The sequence below is a fragment of the Acartia tonsa genome, chromosome 13 (genome assembly GCF_053477335.1).
Source record: "Acartia tonsa isolate MP-2025a chromosome 13, ASM5347733v1, whole genome shotgun sequence".
NCBI lineage: Eukaryota > Metazoa > Arthropoda > Copepoda > Calanoida > Acartiidae > Acartia > Acartia tonsa.
Genome location: NC_137272.1, coordinates 724,170 through 745,120, shown reverse-complemented (window position 1 = coordinate 745,120; position 20,951 = coordinate 724,170). Strand labels below are relative to the sequence as shown.

The following is a 20,951-nucleotide window of genomic DNA, read 5'->3' as shown; positions in this document are numbered from 1 at the left end:
AGTTTTCCGGAATTTTAATGTAGGGAGTAGATTTGAAATCTGCATCAAATTTTAAGGATTTTTTATAAAATTCGTTTTTTGTAAAATTCTTTATCTAAAAGCGAAAATACATTTTAAGTTAATTAATTTTGACCAATAGGATAGGTGGATTTTAAACTACCCGCGCTCTAATTGGTTGAATGATGTACGACATCCAATCAGAGCGCAGATTTTTTTAATCCACCAATCACAGATGCCAAAATTAATTAACTTAATTTGTATTTCCGCTTTTAGATAAAGAATTATACAAAAAACGAATTTTATAAAAAATCCTTAAAATTTGATGCAGATTTCAAATCTACTCCCTACATTACAATTCCGGAAAACTTATATCTCTTAATGCAGATAGCCATCAGGGATCTAAAGGGATAAGACAAATGCCGATAAACTGATGTACATCTCCAATTATTTTACACAAAAATACCCCTTCTGTAGACTTTAATTTGCGGTTGACACGTTTGGACACTCAACTTAATAAATCAACCAATCAAAATTCATTATAAGTCCTCACAGAAAACGTTATTAAAATCTTTGGGGACTAGTGTATTAAACAGCCCAAAGTCCCCTCCCACTCTGGCCAATACCCCTAGTAATCAATTAACCTATTTCTATCACCCATAACCATTTATAGAATATTGTATGAAAGGGTAAATAGCAGAGTTAACAGGAATAAATAATTTCATAAGCAACAAAACATTATATTTACATGGATATTTTCATTGGATTTTTTTTCAATTTGTCATTGTAAAACATTTTAAAAATTGTATTTTTGAGTTTATTTTTGTTTATTTTCAGGCCTTATCTGAAAGTTAGCTTATTTTAACGAGCCTAGAGTAATAAACATACAATTCCCCTTCATTTTTTATTTGTTTTAAAATAACGGGGATGGTTAATAGTGCTCAAAACGGTCTTTGAGGAAATTCATAAGTTACTAAAGATAGAATATAACACATAAGAAGTGTGGGGAGGAGATTTATTTATTGAGAATTGTCACATCCATGTAAGCCTTGAAGATAAGAGATAAAGTGCACTTAGATATAGATAGATAGATAGACATTGAAAGATAGATAGATAGATAAATAGAGGGAGAGAGAGAGTGAGTGAGTGAGAGAGAAAGAGAGAGGGAGAGAGAAAGAGAGAGAGAGAAAGAGAGAGAGAATGAGAGAGAGAGAGAGAGAGAGAGAGAGAGAGAGAGAGAGAGAGAGAGAGAGAGAGAGAGAGAGAGAGAGAGAGAGTTACAGAGAGTTAGAGAGAGAGAGAGAGAGAGAGAGAGAGAGTTACAGAGAGTTAGAGAGAGAGAGAGAGAGAGTTACAGAGAGTTAGAGAGAGAGAGAGAGAGAATGATAGATAAATATATAAATAGATGGATTGCCCTTAGATAAAAAGATAGAAAGGTAGAAAGATAGAGAATAAGATAGAAAGAAAATGAAATAAAGGTAGAGAGAGAAAGTTAGAGATAGAAATATAAACATGGTGCAATTAGATATAGATAGCTAGATAGATAAATAGATATAAAGACAGATATATTTGAGATTGCTATATGCAATAATCTCAGCTGTATTTTGTTTTCTAAACCCAATTTAAACAAGGATGCAACAATAATAAGGACGTACCTTAAAAACATTAATATAATTATTGGTGATTATACCACTGCTATTAAAGATAAAAAGCTTAATTTTTAAAAAGTAGATTCCCCTCTTTAAATATATATCTAAAAATATTTAGTTTTTGGCGTTTTCTGTATTAATATGTAAGGTTAAAGAGATGTTATTTTGCAAGGGCGTATAATTTCAGGGATCTAAAAAGATAAGACATTGGCTGATAAATTGATGTACATCCACAATGATGATACAAACAATTCCCCTTCTAGTGATTAAAATTAGTAGTTGAAACGTCTAAACACTCAACTTAATGAAACAAACAGTCAAAATTCACTGAAGCCCCAAAATTTTTTGTAAAACTTTTGGATGTTGCCATCCTTATTTTTATGGTAATTATTTATCGAACATTTCATATCCAGAAATTCTTCAGGCAGCAAATATTCAAATTATATAAAATTCTAAAACTTTTTCGGGATCATGTGTACTATGCCATGTAGGGCCCAGAGAAAAATGGGGCAATGAACTGTTTATTACATTAGTCCCCAAAGTTTTGTAATAACATTTTCTTATTCGTTCACTCAACAACTTTTGGGAGTTTTAAAGGATTTTCAGCGGTTGATTTATTAAGTTGAGTGTCCAAACGTTTCAACCACAAATTATAATCTAAAGAAGGGGTAATTTTGTGTATCATCCTAGGGAATGTTCATCAATTTATCGGCCACTGTCTTATCCTTTTACATCCCTGCCATTATGCTATAATTTCCAATGTACAATAGCCTTATGTCAAGCCATTTGTTGCTGATAAAATTGCTTAAAATTATCGTATAATTTACTTGATCATTTTTTTCTATCCGAAACTTTTCCTTTTAGTCTGTAAAGTTGGATATAGTTGATATCAAAGTCCTACTGTGACAACAATATGACAGTATAGTAGTTAGCTTGATTAGACAGTAATCTGCTGTTATTCCATACCTTTAAATATTTATATTTTGTGGATTTTTTATTAAATATTTTCTATAAGTGGTATTTTTGGGAAAATTTTACATAATACACTAATATCATTTAAAATGTTGGTATATCCGATTATAAAAAGTAGTAGGTTTTTTGTTTGTAGCGAATGATCTCGCAAACCGCTAAACCGTTATGTTTCTCCTTTATAGGGTAGGGGGAATAAGGTTTAACCAACAAGGGAAATAAATCTAAAATAACATTTGGGGGGCAAATGGAGAGGTCGACAATTTTACGATGTGTTGCCCCCCAACGACAGCTGAAAACCACATATAGGTTTCGTGATTTTTTCCGAATTAATTTCGTTATTGGTATAAGCTTGGCATCTCTTAGTACGAGAAGGTATATAATTATTGTGGGGGAAGGTATCTCCACCCTCCCAAGAGAAATCATAACTAGAAAAATCTAGAAAAATTATCTCTCCCTCAGTTAAAAGAAATTTTTCACTTTTCCTCATAAAATAAAATTGAAGGGTCTTCCCAAACCCCCAAGAGGCCTTCAGGGGCGTAGCCGCTAGTTTATTATACTTTATTAAGAGTAGCGAAACAGGAAAAGATCTTTTCTTTTGGGTTCTTACTATTACTGCACTATAATATTTATGGAGTAGATTGTCCTTGTTTTAACATTTTTAAAAGCAAGCAAAGCTTTTCTATAATTAAGGCCCGGCCATCCAACCGTCCGTCTGTCCGTCAGTCATGGTTAGCTTTTTTCGATAATTTAGACATGTAAGTATTGGCCTATCGATTTCAAACCTTGCATGGTACAATTTAGTAAGCGTAACAACTATATAAATGTTACCAGAAAGTCCGAACGTCTATTGAAAACATGCTGATTTTTTACTTGGAATACTGATTCATAGGACGTCACAGTACAATGTTATAAGCGAAGCTTTTCTATAATCAAGTCCTAAAATGTTTCGCTTATTCAGTTTTGACACTATTCAAGTGTTTATGTTTGTTTGTCCTACCGTTTCAGAGCTTCTCTTTTATGGATGTTGTCATCCTTGTTTCTAGGAATTTTATTCTATTTCCTGTTTGAAGTTAACCTTTTAAATAATCTACAAAATCAGACTGTATATTTTTTTCGCAACCATTTTGATCACACAGAGAGGGAGGAGATATTGGACTATAAAATAAACTGATACCAACATTTTTATAAACAAGTTATCTTATTCGTTGGCTTAAAAAACTTTGGGTGCTTTTATTAAATTTTGTTCAATGTTCAATTTATCGTCCATTATTTTATCTCTAGATATAACAATATAACAAATGTTTTGAGTAAATCTAGTTCTCCAGGATTTGACACGTTTGAATACTCAACTTAATAAACCAATCAATTAAAATTCAATAAAAGTCCCCAAAGGTGTTAAGCCAACGAATAAGGAAACGTTATTATAAAACGTTGGGGACTTTAAGTGTCCTATTCTTGTTTCTTAACTGATTACAAAAAACAAAACAACTTTTACGTTTTTAAGTGTCTGAGTTGTAGATTTTAAAGTTTTGACCTAGTCGTAAGTTAGGTTTATACAATGTAGTAAAAAAATCATAGCAGTCTATGGCAAAGACATTTTTCACAGAGAGAGAGGGGACAATGGGCTGTTTATTTTACTAGTCCCCAAAGTTTTATACTAACATTTTCTTATTTGTTGACTTAACAACTTTGGGAACTTTTATTGAATTATAATAATTAGATGGTTCATTTAGTGTCCAAACGTTTCAACAACTAATTTGAATTTAAAGAATGGGTAATTGTGTGTATCATAATTGGGAATGTACATCAATTTATCAACCATTGTCTTATCCCTTTAGATCCCTGCAAACAATTACTATAGAACCGACATACCCCAAGTTTAAACAGATTCTACTCTATAAACATAAATTTGGTTGTTTTATTTACCAACCCGAGAGCAAAATTTATTTTTAAACTGAAAATAATATTTTGTTCAGAAATCTACAAGTCTAAACTGAAATAAGGATAAATACAGAAATATATTATAACTTTTAAAAACAAAGAAAAAAGTTTATTATTTTAATAAAAAGATGAAGAATTTAAAGGTAACTGTATTATAGAAGGTTTTCTTGTGTTTAAGATTTGCCTAAAGAAAATAGACCACACAAAAAAAAACTTTTGAATCATGTTTCTAAATATCTTTTAAAACTGTTTTTCCAGTTTTGTTAGCCCTGAGGGGGCCGAAGGACCGGGCTAAGCAAACTGGTTTTGATTTTAATATTTGTGGATGTCTGTAATACGATGCTTTACATATTTTTCAGTATGGCTGAGAACACGTTCTAATCCAACGGATATTAATCGTTTTCAAAGCCAACCTGGAAAATGTTTTCAAATAGCAAATATACGGATTTAAAACATGGAGGACAAAGGGCTATAAAAATAAAATTCCAAGCCCTATATATATTCAAAGATTTACTACATTTATTTTCAAGCATTGTACAGCTTAATTATGTACTTTGTAACTACACTAAGTTTTAAATTGTTCAGAAAATTAAGCACTTAATTAATCCAAGAAGGGAGGGGACATTAAACAGTATATTACACTGGTACCCAAAGTTATATAACCACATTATCTTATTTGATAGCTCCAAAAAATTTTGATAGGTTGGTTCAAAATTAGTATCTAGTAGTATCAACCAATAATTTTAATCTACAGAAAGTGTAATTTTGTTTATCATCATTGTTGATGTAGTATATAAATGATTTTACCGTTGTTTTTCTTCTCTCTTAATATTCTCAATAAACTCTGACCTATCCTAACTTATAAGAATCTTATAGGCAGGCTAGGGAGCCGAGCACTGCGGCCAGAGTTCAAAGTTCTGTGGGGGGGGGGGGGGGAATACTCAAATTTTCAAAATTGAAAAAATTTTTTTTTAGAGGATATTACCGAATCTTATCTTTTTAACTCTAAAAATTTCTTAAAAATTGCGGAAACGGGGGGGGGGGGGGTTGGGTTGCATTTTTATTGTGTACGAATTTTGCAAATACTGCAAGTGGATCATTTAACACTAACATTCTGGTGTACCACAGGAATCTAAGGGATAAGACAATGGCCGATAAATTGATGTACATTTTCAATGACGATAAACCAATTACTCCAGCTTCTGTACATTATAATTTGTGGTTGAAACGTTTGAACACTCAACTTAATGAATCAACCAATTAAAGTTAAACAAAGTCCCCAACGAAATGAAAACGTTACTATAAAACTTAAGGGACTAGTGTAATAAACAGCCCATTGTCCCCTCTCTATCTGATTCTGCACATTACTACTAAAACTTTCTTAAGATATGTATATTTCCTATACTTTTTATAAAAGATATAAAAAGGAGGTTTGAATGCTCCACTGACAAACTAAGGAAATTGACCTCAGCTAAAGTTTATGGTTGACTTTCTTTGCATTTAAATCTCATATAAAAGTTGAATTGGGTTTAAAATTTCAAAACCGAAACAGGGATATGTCACGTAAAGAAAAAACACATTTTTCGTATTCATTCGAATCCGGTGGATAGGAACCGGTTCTCATCCATACGAAAAAACTATATCTAGCATCGTATTGTATCCAGCTTTCTACAAATATAAAAATGTACAATCATAAGATTGAAACCAGTTTTTTTAGACCGTGCCTTCGGCACCTCGGTTCTAAAAAAACTGGTTATAATCTTATAATTGTACATTCTATATTGGCGGAAAGCCGTTTATAATACAATGTGAGAAATAACTATTAGTTGTTTTTTTTAGGTTGGGTTAGGTTATATAAAGGTTAGAGAAGCATTGCTAGTACCCCCGGGGATAGAACCCTGCAGGATTTGAGAACATTTACTGAATATGGAGGGTGGGGTTGACCGATAAATCGTTAGAAAGAATGAAATTAGATAAAATTTAGGGCCCAACTGAATTTCCTCATTCCTATTATTTTGTGATAATAATTTAAAATATGGTAGGGGATTTTTCTTTCCTATGTCTTACCCTATGGAGCCTATACTAGCGCTACCTATACTACATAGCGGGGCTACATTTTACCCGACATAAAAGTGGTGAGGTGGTCTCAGTGCCTAACTAGGAACTTTGAGGGAAGCATCAAACTTTCTTTTCTAAATTAGTTAAGAAAATATGACAAAAGAAAAGGGTTACGTCATGCATAGAGATAAAAGTTAAAAGTAAATTTAAATCCAAGAATAGGCAAATGGAAAAATTATTAACTTTTTTGAAGTGAGAACGGTTTATCTTACATTTACCTATCCTTGTATTTTCATACATAGAGAGAGAAAAAAAATTGAAAAATATACCTCTTGTCTCCATTGTATTGTTGAGAGAGATAAAAATTCCATGTTACAAAGAGCCTACATTGACTCTCTAGCTACCACAGGCGGTCAAGCAGGCGGGGGTGTGTGTGTAACTAGCTGGCTTGCTCAGGCAGGTTGGTTGGTGTGTGCGTGCAGCTAGCTGGACTGGCACAGGCAGGTTGGGCGGGTGTGTGCGTGTCGCCAGCACAATACAGGCAGGTAGGAATGTGAGGGTGTTCACACACAGGCAGGCAGGTGTGCGGGAGTGTGTATATGTGTGTGGGTGGTTGGTTAGTCACACTAATACCTAAATACAAAGGAAAATATGTGTTAAAAAAGATGCAAAGAGAAAAATAAAAAAAGTCTTAAAGGGATATTTCATCTGAGAAGAATAAAAACTATTTTGCTTCTTTAAAAATGACATATGTGATACATTTTCCTTAATTTCCCTTCAAATGAAATATTCCTTCTTGCAATAAATAGATAACAAACATATAGAATAAAAGAAAAAACACATAGATAGAAAAAGTTTGTAAGAAAAATGATATTTTTATGTCTTGATAATTAAATCAAATATAAAAGTTGTAAAACTTGTTTATATTGGATGACTTTTACCTTTAGAATAACAAGGATGACAACATCCATAAAAGCAAAGTGATGAATATGAAAATTAAAATATACAAAAATTTGTAGTGGAAAAAGTAAAAAATCAGCATGTTTTTAATTAAAGGTATAGACTTTGAAATGAATATAGAGTTGCTCCGCTTTCTAAATCGTACATAATTGATATATGAATCATCATGCAAAGTCACTAGGACGATGCTGTGAGTATTGGTGCAAAAAATATGACGTAACAAAAAAAATTAGCCAATGAGAGGCCACTATAAATTTTACCATTGGTCAATAACGGCCTCTCATTGGCTAATTTTTTTTGTTACGTCATATTTTTTGCACCAATACTCACAGCATCTGCTAGGACAATTCTAACAAGCCTAAATTAACAAACAAAATAGCTATTCAAATGGAAGGATGGAACGACCCTAATCATAGTAAAGCTTCTCTTTGATAAAGATGATGTGCCAACATCAATTATTTTCCTAATTTCTCAGCTTCTATTAGAGCTAGAGGAATAAAAATCACCAGAATGAAGGTATTAAAAAAATTTCAATAATCAGTTATTTGAAAAGTAACTTAGTTATAGCCCTCTATCTTATACACATACAAAATGAGATCAAAAAAATATATGTTTCATTCTTATTTGTTATTTTGATTTGAAAACATTTATTTTTATTTTTCTATTCATTTAAATAAAATATAACATTGCAAATGTGTTACCATGTTGAACTGAAAAAAAAGGGTTTTGTGCATAAAAGAGACACGAATAAAGATTCTTAATTTTCGGAGAAGTTACCTATTAGTCATGGGTAGGTTGTAAGCTTTTTAACTAGGATAGGAAGCCCCCCCTCCCCCTAGAGATTTGCTACAAGGAAAAAAACCAACCCACCAAAAAAAAATTGATTATTATAATTTTTTGTACAAAAAAATTTATAGGATGTAAAGACTTTTAATAATACAGGGTGTTTTTTTTAATGGAACAAAAGTATTGCTCAATATAACCCACTTGCCATTGACAGAAATTAATAATCTATATCTTAATTTCTTCATTGGGTTGGGGAGTTTTGTATAAGCAAAAAATATTTAGCGATTTTCAACAAATTATGCCTTAAAATCCGTTTTTTCAAAACCACCTATTTTTGGAAGATTTTTGGATCATGACCGATTTAAAGGGTGTGCAAAAATGCATACATTTTAAAAATTCAAATTGTGCGACTTGTGATAATAGTAGAAAAATGTTATGCATATCGTTAGAATCATCATAAACTCTAGTTTTTGGAAATATATGTATCATATTGATACTATTTGTAGTATAGAAGCTACGTTGGAAAATGTAAGAAAGGTTGAAAACTTTTAAGTAAGTTGGGACATTTTACCAAGTAGCTCCTAAACTATACGTAGCACAGTAATAGTTCTTAAACACCCAAAAACTAGAATTTACGACGATTCCAACGATATGCATAACATTTTTCTACTATTAACACAAATCACACAATTTGAATTTTAAATATGTACGCATTTTTGCTCACTCTTTAAATTGGTCATGATCCAAAAATCTTCCAAAAATAGGTTGTTTGGAAAAAGCGGTTTTTAAGGCATAATTTGTTGAAAATCGCTAAATATTTTTTTCATATACAAAACTCCCCAGCCCAATGAAGAAATTAAGATATAGATTATTATTTCTGTCAATGGCAAGTGGGTTATATTGAGCAATACTTTTGTTCCATTAAAAAAAAACACCCTGTATTTTAAAAGTTATTCTACTTTTGGGTAGACTTTTAGTTATCACAGGAGAGATAGGGGACAATGGGCTGTTTATTACACTAGTCCTGAAAGTCTTATAATAACGTTTTCTTATTCGTTTGCTCAACACTGAGGACTTTTATTGAATTTTGATCGATTGATTTATTTAGTTGAGATTCTAAACGTTTCAACAACTAATTGTAATCTACAGAAATTGGGGATGTAAATCAATTTATCGGCCATTGTCTTATCCCTTTAGATCCCTGCTTTCCATCCCTGTCCTTGCATTTGTGCATTTCTGTTAAATCAATGTAAACCAAAACCAACATTTTTAAAAACATAAAAAAACAAAAAAAGGTTTTAGTAGCGAAGCTACTCTATAATTCACTTTGTCTGTCCGTAATTCCGTAAGTCCGTAACGCTATGGGGAAGCGTGATTTTCTCGGCTCCTATTCAAGATAGACAGCTGAAATTTTTAGTGAATATTCTCATGATATATGCCCATCAAATATATACATTGTTTTGTCCATCTGTTATTTGGGGTGCTAGATCGATTTCTAGAGTTTTCGTGATTTTCTCAGCTCCTTTTCAAGATACAGGGCTGAAATTTTCAGGGAATAATTAATTTTATATTAAATATATTTTTCCCAATTTTTATTCAGATTTTTCTATTAAATGGGGTGCTAGATCGATTCTTAGATTTTTAGGTTTTTATGGTTTTCTCGATTTCTATTCAGGATTGAATTTAAAATTTTCCTTATTTTACCAAGATGAATTTTAATTGTATGATACTGCTTTATTGTAATTTTTCCCGATATTCATTCATTTATTGAGCTTCGCTACTTATGGATGTTGTCATCTTGGTTATAAAATGAATTACACACCATTTAAATAAACCAAGCATGACCTCATCAAATACAAGCGAAATTATTTTTTTTTATAAATTATTTTATCTTCCTGTAATATTTTTTTGTCATGAAATTTCAATAACCACTAAACTGATTTAGTTGTTCTTCAAGGAAAGCTTCACATAGGTCACGTTTTAGGCTATTTTTCTGTCCCCCTATCTCACTTTTTGCATGCAAAGTCCACTGTATGCTAGGGGCGCAGCCGATAGTAAATCAAATTATAATAAAAAATAATACTTATAAAAGCTTTTTAAATATTTTTAATTTTCTGTATTTGTGTATTTGTCATAATGTTGATATATTTTTCAAAAACTTTTTGTGACTTTCTTGTTAAATGACGGATTAATTAATTAGAACATTAAATGCTTAAATTATATGACCTAACCAATATCATAATAAATGATTTGTTGACATGCTTTATATTGCACCAGCTTGATATTGCTGTGCTACAAACGTGCAAAATCACCCTTGTAATTTTATTTTCTATGTCTTGGTGAGGTATCCATTAATGTAGACAAAATACAATTACAAAACAAACTGTAGATTATTTCTTTGCTTTTCAAAGCGAAGCTTTTCTATAATTAGGGTAGGTCCGTCCATCTCTATAATCAAGTCCTAAAAATGTAAGTATGTCCCTAAACAGTATCCTGTATCAAGAAGTTTTTTTAAAAAAATCCGGTGGATAGAAACCGGTTCTCATCCATACGAAAAAACTATGTCTAGCATCGTATTATATCGAGCTTTCTACGAATATAAAAATGTACAATCATAAGATTCAAACCAGTTTTTTTAGCCCGTGCCTTCGGCACATCGGGGCTAAAAAAACTGGTTTCAATCATATAATTGTACATTATATATCCGCGGAAAGCTGTTTATAATACGATGCGAGAAATAACTATACTTACACTTTTGCTTTGACTCTTGATTAATTTATATTCTGATTTTTCAGTTCTGACACTATATAAGTGTTAATATCCGTTTGTCCTATCGTTTCAGAGCTTCGCTTTTATGGACGTTGTCATCATTGTTATATAGCTACTATTATCATAGAAGAAATGTAGTTATAGTAGGTCTTTGTGTTTGTATGCCTCTTAAGATCTCTTAAACGGCTGTAAATGAATCTGTTTATAATATTTGAAACCAGTCCACGGATACGTATATGATAAATCAAAGGCATAGCAAAGAGAAAAACTGGAAATAGTCCCTTTCGTGGCAACGCCTCTTAAGGAGATATTCGTTTTATAGGTTTTTTTTTAGGTTAGGTTCGGTTATAATGGGTTAGGTGATTGCCCCACAGGGTTTGGCAATTGGCCACGCAGGGTTAAATGCCCCCGCAGGGGGCTAGACTTAGGAAAAAAGCTACTGTGAAAAATACGAAGTTGCCACGAAAGGGACTATACCCGAAAAACTTATATTTACCTAACCTTTTTGATGGAGGTAGGGATCTAAAAGGATAAGATAATGGCCGATAAATTGATGTACTGTACATCCCCAATAATGATATACAAAATTACCCCCTATTTAGATTAAAATTAATGGTTGAAACACTCAACTTAATGCATCAACCAATCAAAATTCACTAAAGTCCCCAAAGTTGATAAGTTTGCTAATATGGAAACGTTATTATAAAACTTTGGGGTCTAGTGTAATAAACAGCCAATTGTCCCCTCCCTCCCTACAAAAAATGTTTTTCTAAATATTAACAAATGTCTGAAAACATTAAAGCAAAGTTAATGTTCAAATAATTTCTCTATTTCTCAAATAAAGCTGGGTAATAAACATAAAATATTTACAGGGATCTAAAAGGGATAAGACAATGGCCAATAAATTGATGTACATCCCCAATGATGATAATATTACAGTAGATTAAAATTAGTGGTTGAAACGTTTGGACAATCAATTTAATGAACTAACCACGCAAAATTTTTAAAAGTTCCCAAAGTTGTCCATACAATGAATAAGAATACGTTATTATAAAACTTTGGGGACTAGTGTAATAAGAAGCCCATTGTCCCCTCTCTCTCTGGTAATAAACATAAAACATTTACCAAAATAGAAAAATATTAATAAATTTACACGAAATATGTTTTAAGGGAACAGCTACTCTGTAATTGTTAAATGTCCGTACGTCCGTCAAAGCCTAAAACTTATAGTAACAGAGTGTTTTTGTTTAAATATTAATGATTAATATTGGTCCATGGCAGGTTTAAGACTATTTGAAGGAGGGATACTTCATCCCCTCACTTTTTTAACAAGAGATAAATATAGTGTTTTATCTCTTTTGGACGAGGCTCCTAAAGGCTAGGGGCAAAGTAAATGTTCCAAGGGAAAGTTTTTTTTCAAAGAGATAGAGTGGACAATGGGCTGTTTATTACACTAGTCCCCAAAGTCCTATAGTAACGTTTCTTATTCGTTGGCTTACAACTTTGGGGACTTCAGGGAATTTTAGTTGGTTGGTTAAATAGTTGAGTGTTCAAACGTTTCAACCACTAATTTTAATCCACAGAAATGGCTATTTTGTGTTTATTATAGAGGATGTACTGTACACCAATGTATCCTCCTTTAGCTTATCCCTCAGGTCCCTGATGTTTTTTTTTCTATTTGAATTTTCTTTATATGCACCAAAATAACTTTTCTATGATATCAAAATAATCCGATTTTCTGAAATGGATTAGTTATTGTATATAAATCAATCTAACAAGAATGAATTAACCATGTAAGCGAAGCTCAGCAATCATACAATCAACTGAACGAAGCTTTTCTATAATTACAATCGGTCCGTCCGTCAGTAAGTCCGTCCAGGACAGTTAGCTCTTCTCGTTAATTTAAACAGGTTAGAATTTTATAAGTTTTGATTATCCTATTCATTATTGGATTACAGATTCCTAGTACCAAAGGGTACAATGTTATAACAAATCTTCGCTATAATCAAGTTCTAAAAATGTAAGTATGTCCTTAAACAGTATCCTGTTTCTTAGAAGTTTTGCAACAAATTTAATTACACTTTTGTTTAGACTTATGCATTAATATTCTGCTTATTCAGTACGGACATTCCACAAGTTTTAATATTTGTTTGTCCTACCATTTCAGAGCTTCATTTTTATAGATGTTGTCATCCTTGTTTCTTTTTATTTAAGTAATATAATATTACTCATAATTGCAAACTCGTATGTAAATAGTTTTATTACTAATAAATCAACACATTTAAGCTGTGCTTAAAAGTAAATTAAATTCTTGAGCTTATTGCTACAGTTTACGCTGTATACATTTTTAAACTTTGGGATCTAAAGGGATAAGACAATGGCCGATAAATTGTTGCACATCGCTAATGATGATAAACGTAATTATCCCTTCTGTAGATAAGTGGTTTAAATGTTTGAACACTTGAGCAACCAATCAAAATTTACTGAAGTCCCCAAAGTTGTTAAGCCAACGAATAAGAAAACGTTATTTTAAACTAGTGTAATAAAAAGCATATTTTCCCTTCTCTCTCTGTTTTAAACTAATAGAACGAATCTAACATGATAAGATATAAAGATTAATTAGAATTTAAGACATACGGACAGCTTGTCTCTAAATATAGAAAAGCTTTTTCATTGTACTACAGTATCTCATAATGCAGGGAGAATTGGGGACATTTTGGGCTGATTATTGTACTAGTCCCCAACGTTTTATAATAACGTTTTCTTATTCATTGGCATAACAACATTGGTTGGTTCTTTAAGTCAAGTGTCAACAACTAATTGTAATCTAATTTTGTGCATCTTCATGGGGGATGTACATCATTTTATTGGCCATTGTCTTATCCCTTTCGATCCCTGCTTATAATGTCATGTTAAAAATAAGAATTAATCCTAATTCGGATAATTGGGGAAAAAAGTCCATATAAACATTAAATCTATAAATATACTTAGCAAGGACGTCCAAGCTTTTCATTTTTGGGGGAGTAAAATTGGGAGGTAAAGAAAGTGTAATGTGAGACGTCATAAATATACGTATAAAAAAAGAAGGATGAGAAGAAAAGGTGAAAAAGGAAACCCCTAAAAAATAAATGGGTTTAGTCGTGTTTTTATGACGTCACACATGACACTTTCCGTCTATTTATGAAATGAGGGATTTCAAAGGTTCATAAAATGAAGTTCCAATTTCGAATTTTGTAAGTATTGGGAGTTACTTTTTTTTTAAATTGGCAACCCCGTTTCATGTGTAAATAGTCAGGGATCTAAAGGGATAAGACAAATTGATGGACATCCCCAATGATGATACACCCAATTACCAAATGAGTAGATTCAAATTTGGATTGAAACGTTTGAACACTCTACTTAATGAACTAACCCATCAAAATTCACCAAAGTCCCCACAGTTGTTAAGCCAACAAATACGAAAACATTATTTTAAAACTTTGGGGACTAGTGTAATAAACATTCAAGTATTGAGAGTTACTTTCTTTTAAATTTGGCAACGCCGTTTAATGTGTTAATAGTAATCAACTTTTTACTCTAATCTTTAAATAGAACATGAAAAAACGTTTTCTTGGCTTTATACAAATCTATCAAATCTATATAAAGAAATAAAGATCTATTTTGGAGAATAACAAACATTTTGTAGTTTTAATTGGGAGTTACTATATATTATTTTTCTAGGGGCGATTTCTCATGGGAGGGTGAATAGTTGTAAACCTTCCCTGGACATATAAGTAGCTTAACTGTTAAGAAGAACCATATATGTTCAGGGGTAAGCAAGATCCTTTATTTAAATTTTGATTGGATGTTTATTAGGTTGAGTGTCCAAACGTTTTCAACTACTAATTGTAATCTACAGAAGGGGTAATTTGGTGTATCATTATTGGGGATGTACATCAATTTATCGGCCATTGTCTTATCCCTTTTATCTTAATTTTGTATATTCCAATTAAAGAAACGAAACAACTAATGTTCGTTTGTCCAATCATTTCAATGCTTCGCTTTTATGGATGTTGTCATCCTAATTTTTGTATATTATTATTTATATCGACTGCAATGGTGAAGTCAAACTGTTATAAACTACTCACAATTAAAAAAGACAAAACAACTAATGTTCGTTTGTCCTACCATTTCAAAGCTTCGCTTTTATGGATCTTGTCATCCTTGTTTTTGTATATTATTAATTATATTGACTGCTATGGTGAAGTCAAACTGTTATAAACTACTTACAATTAGAAGAGAAACAAACAACTAATGTTCGTTTGTCCAAACATTTCTGAGCTTCGCTAATGTTGTCATCCTTGTTTTTTTTTGTATATTATTAATTATATCGACTGCTATGGTAAAGTCAAACTATTATAAACTACTTCCAATTAAAATAGAAACTTTACAACTAATGTTCGTTTGTCCAACCATTTCAGAGCTTCACTTTTATGGATGTTGTCATCCTTGTTTTTGTATATTATTAATTATATCGACTGCTATGGTAAAGTCAAACTGTTAAAAAACTACTTCCAATTAAAAGAGACAAAACAACTAATGTTCGTTTGTCCTACCATTTCAGATCTTCACTTTTATGGATGTTGTCATCCTTGTTTTTGTATATATTATTAATCATATCTACTGCAATTGTAAAGTCAAACTTTTATAAACTACTTCCAATTAAAAAAAACTAATGTTCGTTTGTCCTACCATTTCAGAACTTCTCTATTATGGATATTGTCATCCTTGTTTTTGTATATTATTAATTATATCGACTGCTATGGTAAAGTCAAACTATTATAAACTTCTTCCAATCAAAATAGAAACTTTACAACTAATGTTCGTTTGTCCTACCATTTTAGAGCTTCGCTATTATGGATGTTGTCATCCTTGTTTTTGTATATTATTAATTATATTGACTGCTATGGTAAAGTCAAACTGTTATAAAATACTTCCAATTTAAAGGAACTAAATACCTAATGTTCGTTTGTCCTACCATTTCAGAACTTCGCTTTTATGGATGTTGTCATCCTTATTTTTGTATATATTATTAAATATATTGACTGCTATGGTGAAGTCAAACTGTTTATAAACTACTTCCAATTAGAAGAGAAACAAACAACTAATGTTTGTTTGTCCTACCATTTCAGAGCATCGCTTTTATGGATGTTGTCATCCTTGTTTTTTTTGTATATTATTAATTATATCGACTGCTATGGTAAAGTCAAACTGTTATAAACTACTTCCAATTAAAATAGAAACTTTGTAACTAATGTTTGTTTGTCCTACCATTTCAAAGCTTCACTTTTATGGATGTTGTCATCCTTGTTTTTGTATATTATTAATTATATTGACTGCTATGGTAAAGTCAAACTGTTACAAACTACTTCCAAGTAGAAGAGACTAAACAACTAATGTTTGTTTGTCCTACCATTTCAGATCTTCACTTTTATGGATGTTGTCATCCTTGTTTTTTTAAATATTATTAATTATATTGATTGCTATGGTGAAGTCATACTGTTATAAACTACTTCCAATTAAAAGAAGCTAATGTTCGTTTGTCCTACCATTTCAGAGCTACGCTTTTATGGATGTTGTCATCCTTTTTTTTGTATATTATTAATTATATCGATTGCTATGGTGAAGTCAAACTGTTTATAAACTATTTCCAATTAAAATAGAAACTTTACTACTAATATTCGTTTGTCCAACCATTTCAGAGCTTCGCTATTATGGATGTTGTCATCATTGTTTTTGTATATTATTAATTACAAGCGGCTACGCCCCTAGAGGCCTCTAGTGGCACTTTTAATGTTTTTTTTATTTAAAATATCTAATTAGAGAAATAATTGGTTTATGTTTCGCTCAAGTCTCTTTTTCGGAAGGGGTAATTTTTTTCTAGGGGCGATATCTCTTGGGAGGGTGGTGGTACCCTCCCCCAAAATAGTTATAAACCTTCCCGGGACATATGAGAAGCTACCCTGTTAAGGAGAACCCGATCGGTTCAGCGGTTAGCGAGATCCTTCGGTACAAACACACAAACACACAGACAAACATCCTGTTACTTTATTATAAGGATATCGACTGCTATGGTGAAGTCAAACTGTTATAAACTACTTCCAATTAAAAGAGACTAATGTTCGTTTGTCCAACTATTTCAGAGCTTTGCTATTATGGATGTTGTCATCCTTTTTTTGTATATTATTAATTATATTGACTGCTATGGTGAAGTCAAACTCTAATAAACTTCTTCAGATTAAAAGAAGCAAAACAACTAATGTTCGTTTGTCCTGCCATTTCAGAGCTTCGCTTTTGTATATTATTAATTATATCGACTGCTGTGGTAAAGTCAAACTGTTATAAAATACTTCCAATTAAAAGAGAAAAAACAACTAATGTTCATTTGTCCTACCATTTCAGATCTTTACTTTTATGGATGTTGTCATCCTTGTTTTTGTATATATTATTAATTATATTGACTGCTATGGTGAAGTCAAACTGTTATAAACTACTTCCAATTAAAAGAAACTAACAAACAACTAAAACTATGCTAACTGTTGCCAACTAGTTTTTACCAGGGAGGGAGGGGACAATGGGCTGTTTATTACGCTAGTCCCCAAAGTTTTATAATAATGTTTTCTTATTTGTTGGCTCTACAACTTTGGGGACTTTTATTAAGTTGAGTGTTTAAACGTTTTAACCACTAATTTCAATCTACAGAAAGGATTTTTTTTGTTTTTCATCATTGGGGATTTAAATCAATTTATCGGCCATTGTCTTATCCCTTTAGATCCCTGGTTGCCAACTAGTTTTTTACAGGGATACAGGTTTAAGCACATGGATTTTTAATCAATTTCCCCGTCAATTTTTAATTTTAGATTTAGGTGATAGAAAGAATCGTAGATTTTTTTAACGATTAATGGAGGAATAATAAATCCACTAACTAAGATCCTTTCTAATCTATGTATTTTTCTAATAAATACACCGAACGATCAAAAAGTGTTCTAGTTATATTTCTTATACATAAGTTGAGCTTCATTTTAATGCATGCTTACATCCTTGATTTTATTTGATTGAAAAAGTACACTCTCTGCTGCTATTTTTTGTAGGTGTTATTTTTTAACATAGATATAATTATCTCTTTTTAGTCATTTAGTGCTTTAAGAAATTTGAAAAAAGTCCCTTTTTTCATGTGATTTAAATTTAAATTGTTTATACGTTGTGATTTGTTTTATTTTCTAACAAAGTATAAAAATCATTTTGATTTTAATCTGTTTATAAAGAACAAAAACGTTTCATTACATTAAATTTACACATTAAAAATGACTAAATCGCCACATCGATTTAAAACTTTACAGCATAGCAACTCTATGATTATATTATCCAATAGTTTTGAGAACCATTTTAAAATCTATTTATTATTATCATTTAAGAATAAAGAATGTTGATTTTTAAATTTTTTTTGGTGCAATTAGGGATTATGTTAAGAGCGGGCCAACTCTATAATCAAGCCTTGAATTTTAAGTATGTTCGTATTAAGCATATTGCATTTAAGTAAATTTTGGACATTTCTACACGACATTTTTGTATGCGTTGTTGCTTACAGTATAATTGTATATGTCAATATTCGTGTTTATGTCTGATTTGTTTGAGCTTCGCTTGAATAGATGTTGTCATCCTTGTTTCCATGTAATTTAGCAGTGTATGATCCAAAAATGGCATTTTTTATGTCAATCAAAATCTATATACCAAACATTTAGATGTATAAAAAAAATAGTTAGGTTCAATTAGTAAACAAAACATTCAAAAAAGTCATAAAACTGTTTTGCCCTTAACTTTTCTTCAAGCCAAAATGTATCATTTAGGCAAATTGTGATGTAATTTTACTTTTTTGTGTACAGCTTTTGTTATACTTTTAAGGAAACAAAGGTTTACAGAAAATTTATATTTAACTGGCAGAAACGTTAGAGGAAAAACAGCTTTCTTTAGTTGCCTTATTCTTTTCCCTTAAAAGGACTCTCCACAGAAAAATCAACTTTGGATTTTTGAAAATCTAACCTGAAATTATTATTCTCTGTTCAATTTTAGGCATTTTTTATTTTTATGGCATCGCGATCGAAGCCCTTTGAAATTTTTTACCTCCTTTAAGTGAATCCTCCCGCCATTTAATTTGTGCTGCTTTAGTGATTTTTAGCTTCTTTTTTTGCCGCCGTTGCCGAATTCATCGCCCTTCTCCGCCGCTACTCCGCTGTACGTCGCTTTTTAATACATGCTCCCCTCTCCCTTGTTCAGAAATTAAATGGAGGCTGGGGGTGTTGTGTATAGCTACGTACGCAATGTATAGCGGAGTAGCGGCGGAGAAGGGCGATGAATGCGGCAACTGCGGCAAAAGATGGTTATATTTGGCGGAGGCGAACACAAAATGGAGGCGGCAGGATTGTCCAGTCAAGGAAGAGGATAAATCGTAGAGCGGCCGGTTGCAATGGAGCAAATGTTCTTTAGCGGCGAACATATATTGAGTGGAGGAAAGTGTAGTATATATTGTTATAGCGGCAGTACAAATAGGCGGCGGACAAAATTTTCAAAGGGCTTCGATCACGATGCCACAAAAACAAAAAATGCCTAAAATTTAACAGAGAATAATAGTTTCAGGTTAGATTTTCAAAAATCCATAGTTGATTTTTCTGTGGAGAGTCCTTTTAAAGTCTAGAGATACGGCACTTGTTAGAAAAACATATTTAACCTCCAATTTATGGCTTTGCATATAAATATATAGTTCATATAAAGTAAGGAATTTTGTCTGAAGCTTATGATCTTAAAACTGCTGAGCTGATTAGGTTCTCTATTTTAGTTCAGCTTCATTTAGATCCTTTGATAATTATAGGCTATTTTATTTTCAGATTAAAGTCCTAGGATGGTTTTAAGCTATCTTTATACCCCTTTTCTTCCTCTGTGAATACAATTTTCCTAGAATCTAGTGGCGCAGCTTGAGTTTTGATTATTGTATCAATAATAGCATCTTTTTGATCCAAAATAGGAAGAAAAACTTTATATTTATCAGAGTAATAAAAAGATAAGTTGGAGGCAAAATAGATTGTTCTAAAGGTTCTATCCCTGTAACACGAATAAAAATTTAAAATATACCTCTTTTTATGACAAAAATGAGTTAAAAACTACATTTTTAAGGCTCCTTCATGTCTCATGACGGCACAGAAACAAATCACTGAAAATAAACCTCTACAAAAACACTTACTTTTCAAAATTAGGATTGTTCACTAAGTCATTTTAACGTTAATTTTCACTAATAAATGCTTAAATTTGAGATCACTTGAGATAGGTAAAAATGTAACTTTAATTACATATATATGTTATATATATGTAGTACACATATACACTAAAACACAGAGGAATTAGGGGGGGGGGCAGAGATAGTTAAGAGAGATATATTCTTCAATTCTCTTAATATATGATATTAAGGCCGTACCCTGCATAAGACTAGTGTATTAAAGGACCATGCTAAACAGCCAACTCTAGTAACTATACATACAACTTTTGTCCTCAAGTCCTAAGGCTCATAATATAACAGTAACTGTAATAGTACCTAAAAGATTTAATCCTATTGTGATATTCTAAAATTTGATTGACAAAGAACCCGTCCACAACCAATCCACCCTCTAAATTCACCCCCACGCCTTTTTTGAGGCTGTTCTTCTTCTTCGGCCATCAAGGCACCACACACACACACACACACCTTCCTTCTTTCTCGAGGTCGCCACCACTCGTCACGTGGGGAACTGA

At 31.7% G+C, this 20,951-nt stretch overlaps 1 protein-coding gene across 2 annotated transcripts in view; it reads right to left on the bottom strand.

Moving 5' to 3' along the window:
- LOC145303854 (uncharacterized) overlaps positions 1 to 20,679 on the bottom strand; it is a 156,702-nt gene extending 136,023 nt beyond the window's left edge. For both annotated transcript variants that reach the window (XM_080145507.1, XM_080145508.1), the window contains exons 1-2: positions 20,298 to 20,679; positions 6,947 to 7,250 (exon numbers count right to left, since the gene is read on the bottom strand). In XM_080145507.1, the coding sequence (XP_080001633.1) occupies positions 6,947 to 6,959 (13 nt within the window). In that variant the 5' untranslated portion in view covers positions 6,960 to 7,250; positions 20,298 to 20,679. The remainder of the gene's footprint in view (positions 1 to 6,946; positions 7,251 to 20,297) is intronic.
- Positions 20,680 to 20,951: the final 272 nt, after the last annotated feature.